The sequence below is a fragment of the Protopterus annectens genome, chromosome 2.part0 (genome assembly GCF_019279795.1).
Source record: "Protopterus annectens isolate FY-2018-M chromosome 2.part0, PAN1.0, whole genome shotgun sequence".
Classification (NCBI taxonomy): domain Eukaryota; kingdom Metazoa; phylum Chordata; order Ceratodontiformes; family Protopteridae; genus Protopterus; species Protopterus annectens.
The window spans coordinates 599,608,287-599,629,700 of NC_056728.1; the positions used below are offsets into that span (position 1 = coordinate 599,608,287).

The 21,414-nt window shown below is 36.6% G+C and overlaps 1 protein-coding gene across 2 annotated transcripts in view; it reads left to right on the forward strand.

Annotated features, from left to right (window-relative positions):
• LOC122793164 (coronin-2A-like) overlaps positions 1-21,414 on the forward strand; it is a 2,539,836-nt gene that overhangs the window by 1,754,742 nt on the left and 763,680 nt on the right. For both annotated transcript variants that reach the window (XM_044060980.1, XM_044060981.1), the window contains one exon: positions 15,990-16,190. In XM_044060980.1, the coding sequence (XP_043916915.1) occupies positions 15,990-16,190 (201 nt within the window). The remainder of the gene's footprint in view (positions 1-15,989; positions 16,191-21,414) is intronic.

Sequence of the window (21,414 nt, forward strand, 5' to 3'; positions counted from 1 at the left end):
TCAAATATTCAGTGATCAGTCTTATTCCTACGTCATTGGGGATCACTGTGAATAAGCTAACCACATCAAGTGTCACAAAGAAAAAATGTTGGTTCGTATCCAATTTAGTATTGAAAAGTACTGTTTATAAAAACTAATGTAAGACACCTCAGGATGCCATTCGGGATTAACAGATTATATGTGCCAAAATACTTCCCATTTCCCCTTTCCCCCTCATGTATTCCTTCCCTATATTTTCCGCTTCACCACATAAGAGTTTTAACATTTCACAATGTCTATATTTTAAAGTTGGGTATCAAGGTTGTAACAATTATAAAGTGCAATTAATGGTTGCTTAAGTCAGTGTGCTTATTTCCACCATTGTGGATCTGTACGAGAGTCAAGTTAATTATTAAGATATTGCTCTGTTTCCATATAGACGTTTTGTTGCTTCGCTTATTGTTGAAGCATTCTTCCACTCACATTTTTGTAAGTTATGTTCACATCCTGAAATGTCAAATGTCCCTGTTTAATAACGGAGATTGAAGAGACTAAGGCATGAACTAATGGACAGCTATTGAAAAGCTCGTCATGTACTTATGCCTGTTGTAAGCCTAATCGGCTTTTTAAATAGACACAATGTTTATTTTTATGAACGCTATGGTATGTACGCACAGTAGCGTTCTTTGTTTTGCATTCAAGAATTAACCAGGCACATAGAAATACTTTGTTGTGCTGTGAATTTTAAAAGCGTTTCAGAGTCTGCAGAAAATAAGTAATTTTGAAAACTGTTTTTAACTTTTGATTTATAGAATAGCCTAACTAATGTGATACAAGTTTTAACCACCTGTAATTGTTGACTGTTTTACGAGTCTACTCTGGATAGTATGAACTTCCAGTAAAACACGGAAATATCTAAAGTCACACTTTGTAAATATGTGCATTACAAGCAGTTTGGGTTATACTAACCAAGTCTGAAATGGCTTTTTGATATATACTGCCTGAAAGTTCAGTACGAGATGTTTCTAAAGCACCATGAGATGATAAGTAAATATGACAAGGCTCTGAGATATACTCAATTGTTTAATATAATATAATATATGCTTGGGCACCAATGCATTTTATGTATGTTTTTTTATGTATGTTTTTTATGTATGTTTATTTTGAACTATTCAGTTCTTACTTTTAATATACCAGTATTTTTCTTAGCTGAATAAGGTAACATTCATGGAACTGAGTTTAATGGGTTACTGTATTTTTAAATGAAGGAAACATGTGATTATAGAGATCCTATCACAAGCTTTTGTTGGTTTTAAAAGTGATGTTCTAAGTTTTAGTTTGTGTAAAGAGTCTGAAGAAGCCTTTGGCGAAAGCGCTTACTCGTTTGGAATAAACAATTTGCTAACTTACATGGATTTATTTGTTTGAATTTCTACTTTCATTTTATTGCTCATTGGAAAGTCACGCATCTTTTTGGACTGAGATAAACACAGGGATAACAAGTTTGGATACAGTACTACAGATGATGATGCAGAAATAAATTAGTTCAGAATGTCCATAATATATAATCTTTTAGGTTATCATGTGTAGAGAGTGAATTACATAACAAAGGATTAAGTTTTATACCCAATTACTTGGTGCCTGAATATACTTTTGCTCAAGATGTGTTATCTTTTTGTTGTACTTTGAATCTTAAATTGTTTTTTTTTTACCAACAATCTAGCTTTGATCCTGTTCCAGATGGTTTTAGATTTAGAGCTTCTACCTTCATGCCACCTGTGAACAAAAATGTAGCTATCTTTCAAAATTTAGTTTTGAAGGATCTACATTTTTATATACTAAGAATCAGAACTCATATAATAATAATTTCTCTAAGTTACAACAACAGGCTTTTGTTAGGTTGAGTAAGAATAAAAATATTGTGATTAACAAAGCAGATAAAGGGGGTACTGTTGTGGTTAGTAATTGGGATATGTACTATCAAAAGGCTATGAAACAGTTGTCAGGTCACCAGTTTTACTCACAGATGCTCCTAGACCCTACATTGAAGTTCAAGAATGATATTGATGAGTTCCTACAAACTGCATTAGAAGAAGGCATTATATCTAGAGATGTAGTATACCATCTTACGGTACCAGATCCAGGTAAACAAATATTTTACATGCTACCCAAGATTCATAAGAGTTTGGATAACCCCCAGATAGACCCATTGTGTCTGGTAAAAGATATTTAACCAAACCACTTTCTGCATTTTTAACCAAGTATCTTAAGTCACTACTAATATATGTACGATGTTGTATTTAAGATACAACGGAATTTTTAAATATAATGGAAGCTGCAAATTGAAGATGGTTGGTTATTATGTATCTTGGATGTTTCTGCGCTTTATACAAACATTCCTCACTGGGCTGGGCTTATGGCTCTAGAGTTTTGGCTGAACAGAGCAGGTATATATTCCCTCTGGTTTTAACACATTTTATTGTGTTTAACAGAACATGTTCTCACAAAAAAAATGTTTTATTTTGGGAATCAATGTTATTTATAGTTGAAGGGGAGAGCTATGGGTGCCTCTTTTGTGCCAATATATGCAGACCTTTTTATGGGGTATGTTGAGGAAGAACTAAATTATAATGATTCCCATAATTTACTTTCGGACTGCATAGATATTTGGCGTAGATATCTAGATGATTGCTGGTTGGTTTGGAGGTCTGTCCCAACTTATTTAAAATAATTTGTGGAATACCTTAATGAAAATAAATGGGGATCCATTTTACGGTTGACTTTAATACTAAATCTAGTCACTTTTTGGATGCGACAGTCACAGTAAGACAAGATGGTACTTTACAAAGTTCTATTTATAGGAAATACCTGAAATTTAATACATTATTACATGCCATCAACTGTCAACCTAAACATATGATTAATAACATCCCAAAATCCCAATTCTTGAGGCTCAGAAGGATATGTTCATCCACTTCTGATCTAAGGTTACATGAACAGGATTTGGTTCGGAGATTTTCTGAGGGGGGCTATCCCAATAAGATTAATTATCAAGCTTGTAATTCTACTGAAGAATTTTCTATGCCTTTGTTGTTACAATTCAGCTAAGAGTAAGTCGGTCTAACAACCTGTAAGATTTATTAATAGCTTTGGGGATAATACCACTTTCTTTAAAGACATTGGAATATTTTGTTGATGGAAGGTAAATTTAAGGATATTGTATCTTCTAAATGTTTATTCTCTTATAGGAAAGGAAAAACTATAGCAGGTTGGTTTAATCATTACAAAAAGATTTATTTGAGGAGCAGAAATAAACATCAGATTAAGTTGGATGGGCACAAGTTAGTGGGTTGTTTTCCATATGGACATTGTCATTTTTGCAAATTTGTGAATAAAGATAAACACTTTAGTTCTAGGAATAGTTCTAAAGTCTTTGATATTTTGATACATGGGAACTGCAGTACAGATCGGGTAGTATATTTAGTGACCTGCTCCTGCTCAACATTTTATGTGGGACAAATTTTGTGCAATTTGAAGTTAAGAATGTCTGAAAATTTCAGTGATATAAGATGTGCCAACGCTACTAATGCTTTATATAAACATACTTTAAAACATGTTTCTGCACGTTTTATGTTTACTATTATTGACAGGGCTGATTTCAAAACTAATAATAAAGTGGGATGGCATGCACTACTAAACCAAAAAGAACAAATGTGGATTATTAGATTAGGGGTCTTATTCACACCAGGGCTTAATGAGCAGTTGTAAGATTTGATTGTGGCCATAATTGGCTTATTGAATGGTATTTAATCTCAGTAAATGATGAAAGATTTTCTGCACTGATGAATACTGCATAGCTGAAACCGGTATGCTATTTGTTATTCCTATATATATGTGGACCCTTTTGTTTTGACTTAAGTCTAGTTGGGAGATGATTTTGAGTGCTGGCTGTTTTGTACTACTGCATAGTTATAGTATCATGTCAGAGGCAGAAGTTAGATTTGTCAGGTATTGCTTGTATGGGGTAGTGAGGTCTGTTGTGGGTGGTCTATGCTAACCTGCACTGTTATATGAGCAGAGCCATGCACTAGTTAAATGGGTTTTAAGTAACTTTTTAAAATGAGTAGTGTTAGTAGCGGATCTCATGGTATGAGGGAGTGAATTCCGGATATTGGCTACATGATTTGAAAAAAGTGTCTCCTGCAACATTCTTAGCTTTGCTTACTTTTAGTAGAAGAGATTTATTAGTGGAACACAATACTTAACTATTGGAATATGGTTCAATTATATTTTTGAGAACGGGGATCTTTTCTGGCTGCTTAAGTTGTTTTTATGCTGTTATCAACTGATCCAGGGAAGTAAATAGTGTGGGAAGAAATAGCCAGGGAATTATTATGGCTAGGCTTGTATAGGCCCTAGGGCTGATAGCCTAGTACCAACCTATGAACCTATTATAAGCTATTAGATCTGGTAGATCCAACCAGGAAAGTTGTTTCGGGGTTAAACAGTGGTGCGAATAATATGCAGTCAGCAGCAAATTTTACTATTTTATTATAACAAGCTCCAAGTTTTCCTAGGTCTGTATTTTTCAAAAGGTTACTCAGGAACCTTTAATATCCACAGAAACATGGCTTTGTAACTCACAAGTTTTTTTCTACAAATATCTTCTTCATGAAAAAAAACAAACTTTGTCATTGTAAATGTAATAATATACTTTAACAGTATTAACTGACTGTTCTGATTGCACATTTTTTGTTTTATGTGTCAACATTAAATTCAACTCTGTCATATATATATATATATATATATATATATATATATACATATATATACACACACACACACACACACACACACACACACACACACACACACACACATACACTAACAATTTAAAGTGCTTCTCTGGTGGCATTTGTACTTTGCTGGATTACAGTAGATTTCCATGGTTCTTGTTAAGGTAAAGTACTATTTAAAACTTTTCTACAGTTTAGCATTAATTACATGAAAAGATCTGTTTAGTTGAGGTTAACCAATTAGAAAGAAAGGCAAAAGTCAGGCTCATCCATCTTTTAAAATCCATTAGTATTCAATCATCATGTATTGACTTTCTGGAAAACATAAATATTTTAGAATAGTGCAAGGCATTGCAGAAAAAGAGTTGTATTTTAAAGTGGAAATTGTAAAACATTTAAAAAAGCACTGCCTAGTGATTTTTGTGATTTGTATTCCTTGTTTTCTCTTTCTTGCTATCTCGGCTATGTTCTTTATTTTTGCTGTTTAAGGAGATCCATTGAGAGACAGAATTTTTTAAGATAATTTATTAGAACATGTGTTGTAATTTTGTTTAAATTAATTAAACAAAGAAAAACAAATGTAGTACACATTTGCTTGATTCATTTGAACTTCAACAGCTTTTGCTGGATGAGGTAAGGCAAAGTACTTTAAAGTTACCTGTACAGTTTGATGGTTTGCAAAAAGAAATGCAGTTAAATGTTTTCCTGGGCAGGACAGTGCAATTAAAATCAATGCTATGACATTTGTGGATGGCCAGTTCATGGATACTCAGTACATCATACTCTAGAAAAAGAGTAGCTTTTACAAAGTGTCATAATTTCCAAATAAATTATATACCACAAAAACTTTCACACATTTTATTTACTACAAAATAAACATTTTATAGTTAAACAAATCGGTGTATCATACAGTAAGAACTTCTTTTCCAAAGGAAAGACATTTACAGATTATGTCACAAAAACTAACATTTTTATTATAAAACTTTCTACATTTAAACATGCATTTTTTTCATGTTCTAAATATATTCATGATTAGTCTTCTGTGTAACTGAAAGAAAATTAGTTAGCAATGTTGATTTAATTAACTTACCCATTTTCCTCTGTTGTAATAACATTGAAACCTTTACTTATTTCTCTATCTTATTGTAACTTAAAGCTTGAAACCCTGATTTAGCAAAGTATTAAAATATTCCCCAGGATTCAGAAATAAGCTCACCACATGCTGTAACTGCCTACTATAGGTAGGTCAATTAATGCAATGGTGAGAAAATATGATTCAGAGACAGCTATGGTCACAATGAGGAAGATTGTGTTATCAGTTCATTAGCATGTTTTTGAGTCACACTCTAGATAATACTAGTATAGTCGGACCTGATTGGAATAGTGTTCTCCCCAATGAACCTTGCATTGTGCTGGTAAAGGCACCCTACACTTGTACTCACACACACATTCAGACACCCACGCACGCACGCACACACACACACACACACACTCACACACACACACACACACACACACACACACACACACACACACACACACACACACACACACACAATTACACTCTCCTAGACATCTCTGCCACCATCCCACACAAACACACACACACACACACACACATTAACCCGTCAAGAAACAAGGCTCCCCCTAGTTGATCTCATTCACAGACACTAACCCATTATACCTGCACATTCACTTTGTCACAAACACACACACGCACGTGCACGCACTCACCCATCAAGAAACAAGTCTCCCTCTAGTTGATCACATTCACAGATACACTTACCCATTATACCTGCTTATTCGCTTCATCACAAATTCACACACACTTAATTTTCAACCTAATCCCCTTATTGTCACCACCCAGGCAAGCACACACTCACACACTCACACACACACACACACACACACACACACACACACACACACACACACACACACGCACACACGCACACGCACACACACACACACACACACACACACACACACACCAATCACCTAATTAATCTCATTCACAGACACAATTACCCATTATACCTGCTCATTCGCTTCATCACAAATGCACCCACACTTAATTTTTAACCTAATCCCCCTATTGTCACCACCCAGGCAAGCACACACACACATATGCAGCTTTATTCATGCCCCTTCAGACATGTATACATACATCCAGACACACATGCTCACACTAACAGCCCCCCCACACACATTGTCATTAAACTTACCTGTACCACACCTGCTTACCCAAAAGTAAATGGGTGACTAACATCTTTTGACAAATTTTGCTTTTTTTTCCACCATTGAACACTGCTAAGTTGTTCTCAGCAATGTAAATCTGAAGCCACTGGCATTTCCAGGGGACAGCATATGACTAAAGGACAAATTAGCAGTAGTCTTTCCCCTGGATTACGACATTAGTGTGCAAATCTGCCAGCAAGACCACCCTTTGCACTGAGGCCCACTAATTCAACACTTAATTGGTAGGCAATCTAAGAATCAGAATGGCTCACTTCAAGGGTAAAATAGCCATATTAAGGCTTCCCCTCATGGTAAGCTTTTCTGAATCCCAGCTATTATGTATTTTAACTGGATATTTGTATGTGAACTTCAATCATAGGTTCATAGATTGGTACTAGGCTATCGTCCCTAGGGCCTATACAAGCCTAGCCATAACAATTCCCTGGCTATTTCTTCCCTGTGATCCCTGGGGTGAATTTCCTATCTCCCATCCAGTCATCAAGGTTCCTTTTAAAGAGGGCCAAAGAGGTGCTCTGCTTGAATTGTATGGGCAGTCTATTCCAGAGTCTGGGGAGTCTCTGGGTCAGGAACCTATCCCTCCAGCATGTTTTGTTTATTGTGATGACAAGGTTTAGATCCCTGGAGCATGTAGCTGTGAGGGATTGGGATTTCTTTAAGTGTAGCATGTCCAACAGCTCTGGGTTTGACATGGCCTTGTATGTTAAGCAGAGATCGCCTCTGAGTAGACGATATGCGACAGAGTATAGCTGGAGTTTTTTAAGGCGGTCAGTGTAGGGCATCTGCTTTAGGCCTGTGATTCTTTTAGTGAGGTATTTCTGAGGCCTTTCCAGTTGTTGCAGATGTCTTGAGAGGTACATACCAAATGGGGCGTTGTATTCTATAATGGGTCTAATGAGGGATGAGTACAGTGGGACAATGACCTCCTTTTTTCTGGATGAAAAGCCCTTTGTGATGAGGTGTGTCACATAGGATTTCATGACTGTTGTGGCGATGTGGTTAACGAAGGTGAGACCACTGTCCACCTGTGTCCCTAAGTCTCTTATCACACTTTCTGTGTTTAGTGTACTGCCACCTATATGGTAATTCATGGATACATGTTTTTCCCAAAGGGGATAACAATACATTTCTTGGCATTGAGCTTGAGCCCATGGCTCTGGCACCAAGCATCTGTTTCTATCTTTTCTATCAATTCTATTCATCATATGATAATAAAGCCAACAAATGCTATCAGCTGCCAAAAAATTATTGACAGCAGTCTCTTTGTCAAAGGGCCTGCAAGATATTTCCTGATTTTCTGATATAAAAAACTCCAAGTCTAAAAACTGGTTCTTCTCCACATCAATTTTATGTGTAAATTGTAAACCAAAACTATTACTATTTAAATCGTCCATGAATGTTTGAAAATATGTGATATTGCCCTTACAAATAAAAATCAAATCATCTATGAATCTTTTATATACAACAACATGATGTGCAAAAAACTCAGTATTGTAAATGAACACATTTTCAAAATGGTTCATAAAAATAATAGCATACGAGAGGGCATATGAAGCTTCCATTGCAGTGCCTTCCTTTTGCAAAAAATACTGTTTATCAAATTTGAAACAATTATGGGTGAGTGAGCATTCTACCAATTGTAATAGATAAGTAGTACATGGGCCTTCCCCCATTATTTTCTCATCTGCTTCCAAACCTCAGATATTTCTGATGCTGGTATATAGGTCTTTGACAGCTACACTTGCCCAATAAAAATTTGTGTTCCATTTCATTTCCCCACCAGATTGCAAAAATCTTTACCATTTTTCATCTGAGATATTATTCTAGTTAATATACTTTCAACTGGTGGTCTAAAAAATGCCAACATTCTTTAAGAATGATCCCCTTCCCGATACAATCGATCTACCCAGAGGGTCATACAAGCACTTATGAATTTTAGGGATAATTAAAAAAATTGCATCTCTGGGGTTTTTAATATGCAATCTCTTAACGTCCATCGAGGAAAAGAATCCCAGCCTCTCACCCCTTTCAAGAAGTTCTAATAAACCAACATTGAAATCAGAAATAACATTGCCTGTTATCTTAACATACACTGATGTGTCGTTCAATAACTCTTCAGTCATGCTGTTGTACCTAGCTCTAGATAGAATCACCACATTTCCACCCTTGTCAGCTTGGGTGTATACATACTTATTACTGGCTTCTCCTAACTTGTTCAAAGCTACCCGTTCATCTTTGCTCAAACTGTATTTCTTGCTCCTTTTTCTGAATCTTTCATACTCAGATTCAATTCGTCTACATAAAACATTTTCAAACTGGCAAATAGCTGATGAAGACTTAGGGGGGGAAAATTACTGCTATAAGGGACTTGGGGCACAAATAATTTCCCATATCCTGTACAAAAAACAGCCCCTTGGCCCTCAATGACATGTACTTCTTCCTCTGACAAAACTTCCATAATATCATATAACTCATTTTCATGTATAGACATATTCAGAAGAGCGTCATCAGACAAAAATCAATTGCATCATTTTCCCCCACAGAAGTGCTCAAAACACGTGCACGATTGGGAAAATATATTTTCGAATGTAATTTTCTGCAAAACCGGCCTAACTCAAAAAAGAGGTCTGCCAAACTAGGTAAATGTGTTGGAACAAATTTAGTACCCTTAAAAAATACTGCTTCAATGTCACTATTCAAAGTCAAATCAGACAGATTTATTATTTTCAAATTCATCTCGCTGTCCTGAGTGCATGGTTGTGACACATACCTGGGTGAAATACGAGGGTTCAAATTAGAAGTCAGAAAACAGTTCCCAAAAGAACTTTTGATCAAAATTAGTTCCTTTTCTTTCTGTTGCTGCCGCCACTATTGTTGTTATTGCCTTCTTGCCATCTCCGGCCGCGACCTCTCATTTGCTGCGACGTAGAGAGCTGCTCCTGTGAATTGCCTCCTGCTAAATTCAACTCTTCAAAGGAGACATTCTTTTTGCTGCTAGATGCCGTTTCAACAGAGTAGGCCGAGGAATCTCGCGAGACTCAAGATTTCCTCTCACTCCAACTGCTATTGGACCTGCCTCTTCTTGGCTTGCGTTGCCAAGAGAAAATTAAGTTGGTTTTGTAATCCTTAATGTCCCGTTCAAGTTTGCCTTTATTTCTGTTGACTACAGCCTCCTCAACTTTGCACACACAATCTTGCATCTCTTTAAGCTTGGTATTGAAAAAGGATTATACCTTGCCTAGGATATAACAGCTGTCCAGGTTCCAAAGCTTATGGGCACCTTCCACATTCCCAGATTGTTGACAGCTCAAGCAGAGCAGGAGAAAATTAACAGTTGGGTGCAAAGACTGTTAGAGCTTTCCTGCTGTCAAAGAGAGCTCCTTTTGCAGGTTTTTGAGGATCAGTGGGTCACCTAGTTTCTCCATAGCTGGACAGATAAGTTCATTTCAGGGAAAAGGACTTTTTGTGAAGAACTGTTTATTTTTATTTAGGTTATACTGTTTTTGGAATTGTCTTGAGACATTTTTGTCAGTTGATGCAGTGTCTATTAGTTCATTATTTTTACTGTAAACTTCATTTTTTAAAGTTTAATTTACTTTTTATGTCCAAAAAGTTTTATAAAGTATTTTCTTTATCTGAAACTATATCTGCAATGAACACATTATTTCAGTGGGAACATAACTTTCCAGTTTCTTTGAAAAAAAAAATATTTATTGCAACTGGAATTTTCCCAGCTTACTTCTGTTCCTCTTCTTCCAGCTTTGGAGAATGTTTTTATTATAGTCTGTAACAGACCTGACAGCTATCCTGCAGTGCCTAAGAAGATAGGTTGTATAGAGTTCCTCAATTTTTTTAATCCCAGATCTGACCCTCCAGTGATTCCTTGGTCAAATCCTTCTGTATTTAAACATTTACTAAATGTTAATCCCTCCTCTTCTGACAAGAATGAGAAAGCTTTTTAATAGATTTGTGAAAACATTGTATTCTTTTGCCACTCTTATTTTTAGGATTCTGAATTGTCAAGCTCATGAGTTAAAGTTTTTGCTTGGTTCGAGAATATGAGGAACACTGCTGCCACTTTGCCTTCTTCCGAGGCAAATCTTCTCTAAATACTCATATTGCTACTCTTTGTCAAGTTACCCAACATTCCTTGAAATGTGCATATGAATCATCTGGTGCCTCTGTAACACCAGCAGCTACTGAGTGCATTATGAGAAGTTTCCATGGTGACATCCTCAAAATTTACTTAAATATGTTAAAGCTGACATTCTGACTTCTGTACATGATAGGGAGGTTATATTGGTACCATCTGCTTTGGAGGTCCTGAAAAAAATCAGATGAGGGAAGGAAACTGTTTCAAAGGATGACACAGATTTTTCAGTCCTCCTTCTAAAGGTTTGTTTAAAGTTTCATCCCTAACTCGGGATAATTTTATATAAGCAAAATAAACAGACTGAGCAAGCTTCTTGCAAACAGATAATCACAAACAATGACAAGTAGACTCCTAAAAGAAAGGAGAGCCTCCAAGAGACAAGGACAGTCCAACAAGTCTGAGTGACTGTCTACATATTGTAACCACACACCCCCAGCAATCCCTTAGATCTTCCCCAAAATCTGACTCACCGTTTCTCTCTTTGGTAACTGGCAATCTCAAGGCAAATGGGTTCTTAAAGTGATCAGTCAGGGGTACAGATAGTAGGAGTTCCTTCCTCCTTTTCAGGGGATTCTTCCTTTTCCACTAGAACAAACCTCTTTATTCCTTCTGGTCATTCAGCATCTGCAATCAGCCTGGGATAGTGTGTGAAATGCAAGGCTATTGATCAACAGTTGCAGGAACATATAATAAATGTAACAAGATTCCAATATACATCAGGCAGAGCCCCTCACTAGCACTCTTCAAGACATACCTTGACGGGTGGATGGGAAACAGAAAATTTACCCCGGGGATCACTGCAGCGGCTCTGCTGGACAGAGGCATAGGGAACTAATCTAAGGGGGTGGCGAAAGCCAACACACTCTGGCCAGGCTTATAAATGCCCTTGGGCAGATAGCCTAGTACTTACCTATGAACCTATGAAGCTATAATGGTTCCATGGCAATAAGTTACAGAATCTTAATATTCTTCACTTAGCGAACTTGTGCCGTTAGAGTGAAGAATAATCAGTTTTCTTCTTTTTTTATTACTTAATTGGATTCAAAGCATCTTTACTTACAGACTGCTAACATTTATGTTGTAAAGAAAGCAGTGAAAGTCGTTTGTTTACTTTTATCCATTTTAAATATGCCTGCAATGTACATTGGAACTGTCTCTTCAAAGCTCCTACTTTTTTCAGCATTTTTAAAGTTGTACTGTTAAAGTGTTAAACACCTTTTAAGCTGTATGGTAAAATTTAATGTGGAGAAACATATTGCGGTAGCATTGTCGCCTCACAGTAAGATGTTGTCCTGTTCAATTCTCAGCTAGAGCGTCTTCTGTGTGGAGACATGCGTGAATGGGCGTACCTTCGTTGAAGGTTGTGCGTCAGAGCTGGCAACTCAGCACGTAAAAAATCCACTGCCAATCATTAGCAGACCGGAGTTGAAAGACACAACAATTTTGAAGGAAGTTAATCACTGACTTTATGTCACCATAGGAGGAAGAACATACTGTTGTCTTAGACTGTGTTTCTTAATATATTCTTCACTTGTTTTCTATAACTGATTGCTGTTTACTGTACATATTGTGTTATTCAGTCTAGTTTGTCTCTCCCACCAGTGCTTTACAGGTGCAAGCCATAAACACAGCTGAATCAGACATTTACTTATAGACCAGGCAGTGGACACCTTTAAAAAAACAGAAGCTAATTAAACTTCTGGAGGCTTTTTTGAATGGTACAAGTTTTCCATCATATGGTTTTCCTAGTAAGGAAATGTATATTTTCAAATTGTTTCAGGTGGCTTGTTGAAAGGCTACAAAATGCTGTTCTGTATTTAGTAATGGATTAGATCAGTCAGGTATAGAGGAGTACAGTGATGATTTGACATGACCTTCAGAATTAGATGGGCTACAGAATATGCTTCCCTGGCATTTGTAGATACATAAAACAGGGTCAAGGTTTAAATTGCTTACCATTGTCCCCAAATCTTTATGGATAGTTGGGCTGGCATTAAATGTAGGTGAACTAGGCAACTACTATTTAGTTTTTACAGCAATGAAATATGTTTGTTTGCTCTAAAAAAATAAATATGATAGCCTGTTAAAGCAAAACACACCAACAGAGTGATAGGTACCTCATTTGCTCCAAGTCACATAACATTAGACTTGAAATTTGCAGGTCATGGTGCAGAGACTCACAACATTCAAATATAGGCGAGCAGGCAATGTGCCCAAACTTTTTTTGACAGCAGCAATGACTGTTGATTGACTATTTAATTTATAAGACAGTGAAACAAATATACAAAGGAGAAATCAACAATATGAGACAAAATTGGAGACATGCTACTGAATTCTGGACAAAGTAGAATGCAGTGTGATTGAAGACAGAAGGTGAGAAAAGTATTATTACTATTTTTACAGTGACACTGGTAGAGATCAACCAATATTTTTGGTGATATTTATGGCTTTGTGATTTGTGTGGAGCATCTTGGAGTACTTTGATGTGTGGCAACTTTTTTGTGTGGAGATGAAATAATATTACATTGCCATCAGACATTGTGACTATAACTACTGGGTTTGGGTGTGGTTAGCTTGATGAAAATGACTCTCTTGTTTGCTCAGTTTAAACAGTCACTATCTGGCTTTGCAGGGCTAGTGTGCATTTGTGAGAAGTAAGATGGACTACTTAACTGGACACCTGATATAAGGCAGAGGGAGAAGGAGACATTGGGTAAATCACTGCAGCTGAGAATGAATAACTGTCTGCTGCTGTTTACTTATTTTTCTGGCTTTGCAGGACTAATGTGATTGATGTAAAGCAATGCACAGTATTTACTATGTGGCAACTGTTTGGAATGAAGATGAAGTACATTACACGACCATCTTCTTTTATCACAATCTGACATCTGAATTATACATAGAAGTAGTTATAACTGCTTAGTGGGAGGGGGTTATCTGGATTAAGGTCACCGTCCCTCTTGTCACTTGTTCAGTTAACAGTCATCACTCATTAAAAATAAGGGATAAAATGCTTCACACAATATCCAGACCCTCAAAGCTTCTTTTCTCCTGTTGTCCCCTAACGCACATACCCAGGCTGTTTAAGTAGATTTTGACATGGGCTTAGTAGTCACGTCACCTCTACCCTGAACCCCTCCAGTCTAAAACTAGACCAGCTGATAGGTGAACTTTCATTCTGATGAAGTTTCTGGTCAGGAAATGAAAGCGCTAAAGTGTTGTGGAATAAATTATATGTAAAATATCTTTTGTAGTCACAAATCCTTTATTGGCCATTGGAAATAGAACTGAAGTGCTGGTTTTATCAGTTTGAGAAATAATAGCCATTTAAGGCTTTTCTACCAATCAAAATACACTTTTGCCCCAGTTTATGATTTGCAAGCATGCAAGAAAAAACACCAATCATGCTATGCTGCCCTTTCTCAGAGTGGACAGTTGTCATGAAATGTCTTCCGGCAGGGAAGTCCTCACTAAAATTCATTGCTTTGTTAACCTCACACATGCAGACACACCACATTGATTTATTGTTTTCAATGAGTACCTTTTCAGTTACACGTGGAGCCTGCCTTCTCTTAGCACTACCTTTTGAATTCCTTTCATTTGTGTCGTCCTATAGCTGCCCTCCTTCCATTTCATAAGAAAGACCTCCAGTCATGCAAAGCTATATTGAGCAAGTCTTCCCTAAACTACTTCTTTCCTTATGGAGCAGTATTCCACACATAATTTGTAGCTCTCCTGCAATCTTCCCTTTCAAACAGGCATTGGAAGTAAACTACTTTGATGAAATCCAATGCAGATGCTTCATTAAACCTCCTTAAATTATTATATTCATCTACCCTTCACCTCTTCTCAAGCATGGCTGTTTACTGCTCTGGTATTTCTTATCTGTTTTTAAATATTTAAATATAATGTGTATTTATTACTTTTTTGCAATGTTACAACCCTTTGTTCTTATTTTTCACTGTTTTTTTAACCTTTTAGACTTTTTGCTTGTGTTTTTTATCATTCCAGTATCCATTTATGCATTTACATGTATTTTTTCACCTTTGGTGTTTATTTGTTCAGACCTTGAAATTACAGTGGGCAGCTGGGCTCCCAATGGACCTGTCCAGCCTTGACCTGGGTGGCTTATTTCCTGGTTTCATGTCTAGGTTCCTTTTCGCCCAGTGGTAAACTGACTTACCTCCTTATCTACCAGCTGCTGCTGCCTTTGACACTATGTCCTCTGGAAGGGCCTGTCTAGCTTAGATGTTTCCCCATTAACAAGCTTCAAGAACAGTGAGAGCACATTTAGGTCTTGAAAGGAATCCCCAGAGCTATGTTTGTGCCTTGATTTCCACTCCTATGGGACTGCATTTTATTATTTCTTACATGTATTAAGGGGCATTGCACTGCTGTTTGTAAAATGTGTGTCTGCATTGTTTTTAAAGAACAAATATAACTTTAAAATAAGTCTAACATTAGAGATGGATTGAGTAGAAGTATAGAAATAAATGGCCATTTTATGTAGAGAGAAAACAATACACCACAAAAAAGTATGATCTGAAAATAATGTAGTCTAAGGAGAATAAAATATATTTTTTAATTGGCATTTAAAGCAAAACTAAGGCTAGTAACTTGTCCTGGACTAAAGCAGAAGGTTTACTTACTTCATTCATTAATTTCTACCATGTATGTTTGTGTGTGTGTGTGTGTGTGTGTGTGTGTGTGTGTGTGTGTGTGTGTGTGTGTGTGTGTGTGTGTGTGTGTGTGTGTGTACGTGTGTGTTTCCTTGCTTAAGAATATTACCGTTTTATGTTTTACAGATGTCATGGCGTCCCCAGTATCGAAGTTCAAAATTTCGGCATGTATTTGGTAAACCCGCTAATAAGGAAGGCTGTTTGGATGGAGTACCCATCACCCAGAGTGTCCAGGACAACTATTTCTGTGCTGTTAACCCAAAGTTCATTGCCATTGTGACAGAATGTGCAGGTGGTGGAGCCTTTCTTGTCATACCTGTGCAGCAGGTAAGAAATGCTTCTTCATTTGTGAAATATGACATATTGTGACAAGCTGCACATGTAGCAAATGTTGTACTGTGAAGTTCTCAGAATAAGAAGTGGAGCAGCTTAATGAAGAGTCCTGGTGGTGTATTGGTCAGTTCAGCAACTTGCCATCTGAGTTATGAAAATAAATGGATTTTGTTTTTCATTTTTTAAATAAAGAAAGTAAGTTGAAAAGCTGTGCTGATAGTCATCAAAATATAATTACAAAGTGATTACTTGGTATACACCTGTTTTGTATATTTTAAGTGGCTGTTGCAGCCAGTTTTTCAACTCTTAATTCTTTGCCTTCCTCTGTTTTTTCAGTTTTATTTTGCTTGCTATTATTCAGAGATGCACTCCAAACATTTTACAGGGAAAGTTAAATAGCATGACTACTGACTGTGTTCCTGAAGTGTCTGGAATGAGGGAGAGTAGACTTGGGTGCTGGGCTTATTACATTGCTAGCATGACCCTATAGGTCACTAGGTTATGACCAGCAGTCACTTAGGGCTAAAGGTCAAGAGCCATCACCTATTTAAAGATACGTAGATCAGGTAAATGCATCCAATGTGCCAGCTAGGCTGTTTAGAAGTAATTGTACTGGTAAAGCAGTGTATTATATAATGTCAGGAGTATAATAACACCATATGCTGGGATATGAACTATGCTTCTTTGAAACTAATATGTCTATATTTATGATACAATGTGACTAGAAGTGAAACAGTTACTGCAAAAGGTCAAGCACTAGAGAAATACCTGCAGAATCCATGGTGAGCTGTTATTTATTATTTTCTTTCTTAATTTGCTGTGTTGTGTAGATGACTATAAGCTATACAGCTTCTGCGTGATCTTCTTCACCTCCTGAACTCTGGGTTCTTCCATTTGCAGATGACTCCCTTCCTAGAAGCTAGCATCAGCAAATCCAGCAAACCTTGTTTTTATTAAATGATGTTGGGTGAGCATCAATTAGGAAAAAAAGATGGGGTAAAACCCCACCAAACAATACCATAAAATATAGAACTTATCACAGATCTTGAATATCCTATTAAAGGGAATTCAGTTTATTACATTCCCAAAATATATGCAGCCAGAATTACATCTCCAGCATCTAGAACTCAAAACATGAAGCATATATTACAGCTTAGAAGATATATAAAATATTTGAATAAGCATTTCCAGCCCAAAATTCGAAATCTCCCGGTTCTGGTTGCATATCTCTACACTACCAGTAAAGAGCACCAGATGTCAGAATTATCTCTGTTTTGGTGGTCTGTTTCCTAAGGTACTCCATGCTTGTCTCTGTAGACATTGAGCATGTGAGGTCCCTTTTCTGGGCCAGTAATCAAGCAGCCTGAATCCTCATCACTGACACTGGAGAGGGACATTCACTTGGAACAAAAATACATACAGTATTTCCAGATGCAGCTGTCTGCATCAAGCACAGTTTCCCTCAAGAGCACACAGGGAATGCACTCAGTCCAGGTTCTGAATTTCTCTTTCTCTCTCCAGGGCCCCAGTGAGACTCCCCAATGGCACAGATGTAGAGTTGATTCCTCAGCCAAGTGATCAAGCCAAGTCCTCCAGCACCCTCTCTGTAAAACTGTGAAACTAATACTTTGTGTCCCTGCTCTAAGCAGCTGACATGCGCACTCTTGGAGATTTGATTTACACACACACACACACACACGCACACACACACGCACACACACACACACACACACACACACACACACACACACACACACGTACACACACACATACAGACACACAGACACACACACGTGGGAAAGGCTGGCACAGATTTATTTGCTATGCCCCCTTCTGCCCAGACTATAAGGTAGTTACATTGCCAGCAGACACTCCAAGGTCAGCTACTGTAAGGCTGTTACAAGGGTACCCAATTATACTGAGTGAAATTAATATTAATACCAATGATAGTGTTTGACCAATGCAGTAAGGCTTTCAGGAGTGGCACAGAGTCACCAACAAATATAAGTATTCTCGATAGGACCGGCCACAATGAAAAGTTTAAATATATTTAATAATAAATAATAAAGGAACATGAAAATACAGAATATCCATTTACAATAAACACCAGTATTTCCGTCACAGGAAATATTAAAATAACACAGATGAATAGATTTACACAGATACAGGAAAAACAGTACTTAACTAATCTCACTATATTTTCCTGACTGATCTAAAGAATTACTATTCCCTGGTCACTTACTATTGCAAGGCAAGATGAAGTAAGTGAGTGGTCTTCCTTCTATGTCAGGTTGTAAAAACAGACTGCTCTGAGACTTCAGTTTCATCTAGTATTAAAAAATCCTTTTTACCCTAGATTACAGAATGACATTACATACATCTGGTCATCTGACTTCTGGTACCCGTACTACCCCCATCCCTACCATCTGTCCCAGAATATCACACATATGTGTCAATAATACACACACACATAGAGATTTGCTAAGATCTGTTGCAGCTTCTAGAAGTCATAAGACATTAAAATACTTCCACTCTTCCTACAGGAGCTAAAAAACATTCTGTGGAACAGACATGTCCTCTGCTATCAGAACTGTAAGATAGAATCTTTACGGCCTAAATTAAGTAATTTAATTCCATACTATTTTTCAAAGTTAGCTGAATCTGAGCTTTACCTCTTCTCTTCCAGTATCCTCTGATACCATATTAATTACAATAGTTATAATACAGTCTGACCTACACGTGCATTTCTTTTTCTGTCCAGCAGGACCCACTGTTGGTACATTTTTAACACAAGTAGCTTTACAAATACATGTTTAACACAAGCATCTGTACAAATCAGTTTGATGTACAAATGACATATAATTCTTTACCAGCTAGCTATACTGGCATATGTTGCACATCCACTGCCCTACTTCTCCTGGCATAACTGACAATACCTCACATTGTCACATAGCCTATCAAATTTATAAATAATACTAGTATTTTTTTTCTGTAAGAAAATAAAGCAAGTAAAATCAGATGGGTTCTAAGATGAGATAAATGAGGCCTATGTACTCATGGTAGTTCACTTTGAAAAGTAACTTGCAATAAATATCAGCATGTTAAGCACACAGAATTTTGACAAATGATAGCAAAAAAGAACATCATCCAAAAATTGTCTTCTCATTAATAAACCCTTTTACCAGCTGAAGAAATTCAGTAAGCCCAGCTTTCCCTTTTGTATTATCATTCATTTGTGTTAACATATAACTATTATACATATTTTCATTCAAAAACATTGGCATTCTGACCAAGCTTTAATAGTTTAAAATAATTAAAAGCAGACAAGTGCAAATTATATAATCGATCAATCAGTCTGTCCATCCATTTATCCATCCCTTTTCTGCTAACCTACTTTAACCTTAACAGGATCAGTGTAGTGCCAGAGATTGTTCCAAATCATATCAGATAAAATAATTAAGGCCATGTTGCATGTTCTTTGAAACTTCCATAAAGTTACCTTATATGTAGCAATAAATAATACAAGTAAAAACTTTAATCATGGTGCTCGCTTGTATGTCCTAGAACACATATCAAAGCACCAATTTATTTTTCAACTTATGCTGAAAACATGCAAATTGCATCACAAGTCTTCAAACAATAAATACATAAAACAAGGAGAAAGAAAGGTTATATCACTTGGTTTCCTTTATTGAGGTACACCAACTTATGAAATACGTTTCCTTTGCCTTGTGTTCACAAACATGTGATTGCTAAGCAAATAAGACATTTCAAAGGTCATGTCTCAGGAAGGAGGTGTTATGTATCATTTAGCCTAATATGTTATTGTGAAGGTTGCAGCCAGTCCAGATATAATGACTGATCAACAGCAAAGTATGGCATTTTCATGTTCATAAGATAGACCAGACATTCTTTTGCAGAGTAAAGCTCTGTAAAGTTTATTTTCAGCATATGTCTGCATGGCTAAAACTTTTTGTTTTTTGTATAATTTTTACACCTTTGCATATTGGCAATCAAACCTCCCCAAAATCTGCAGGGACTTTCATTCATGCAGCCATAGTGATTTCTTGCACTATTGCCAGTATCCCGACAATGAGGAAAATTTTCTTGCTAGTCCTAGCCCCTCCACTTGGGAGACAATCACACAAATCAGGACTTCCATAAATGTTACTTCCCCTCATCCAATGGTTGGTAGCATAGGAAAGCTCTGCCCTGACCCATCCCCTTCATGGATAGATACATCCATTCTCCCCACATTAGTTCTAGCAGTTGCCCTTGCCACTAATCAAGCACAAGTCAGGGCTTTATCTCTTCATGCCAACAAAGCTTCCAAATAAAGTTTATTTTCATACTGCATACTGAAATGTGTTTTCAATGCTCCTTTTGTTCTTTGTACATTCACATTTTAACTATCATGGTTTGTTACACTTTGCTTCTAAAAGTTTCAGTAAATATGTGTGTCTATGGCATTTTTCAATACAGTGAGGTATCCATTTTGCTGATATAGTGACCTAGATGTTTTTTCAGCTCTCGCATGTCAACAATCATGTTATGATTTTATTGCGTATTGTTTTGATCTTGTTAGTCTACAAAAGGTTAAAAAAGGGTGTGCATGTAGTGTTTGTTTTATTCTGTACATTAGTTCCATCACTCTGGCCATATAGGCCCATAGCAGTGTTGGATAAAAAGCGCCAATTCTGTAGCTCATATTTGATGCAATTTTGTTGGATCAAGATGTTTTGGTTCACTACGCTTTATTGGATAATCACTTAAAAAACACAGATACATAATTCATTTGGAAGCCTGTTTAGCTAAAGTTTTTAACATATATATTTGTTGAAGTATATATATATATATATATATATATATATATATATATATATATATATATTCTTTTTTTAAACACACATATTTCTATAAACACGAGTAATATCAAGCAAGTCCTCCCATTGCTACACCGAGGCACGGAATAATTACCCAAAAATGTATTATTGTTAGCTTTCGTCTTGAGCAGAGACAAGACTTCTTCAGACAAAAGTAATACACAAATGAACAGTTTTTAAATCCACACAGGACATGACATCATCAACCAATTAAACTTTTTAAAGAGACATATTAGTTACCAAGCCTTACAAAATCTGCAACCATGAAAAAACAAAATAGTATTACACAAAAAAACTTAAAAAACTAGCAAACATTTTTATATTCCAGTTGTAAA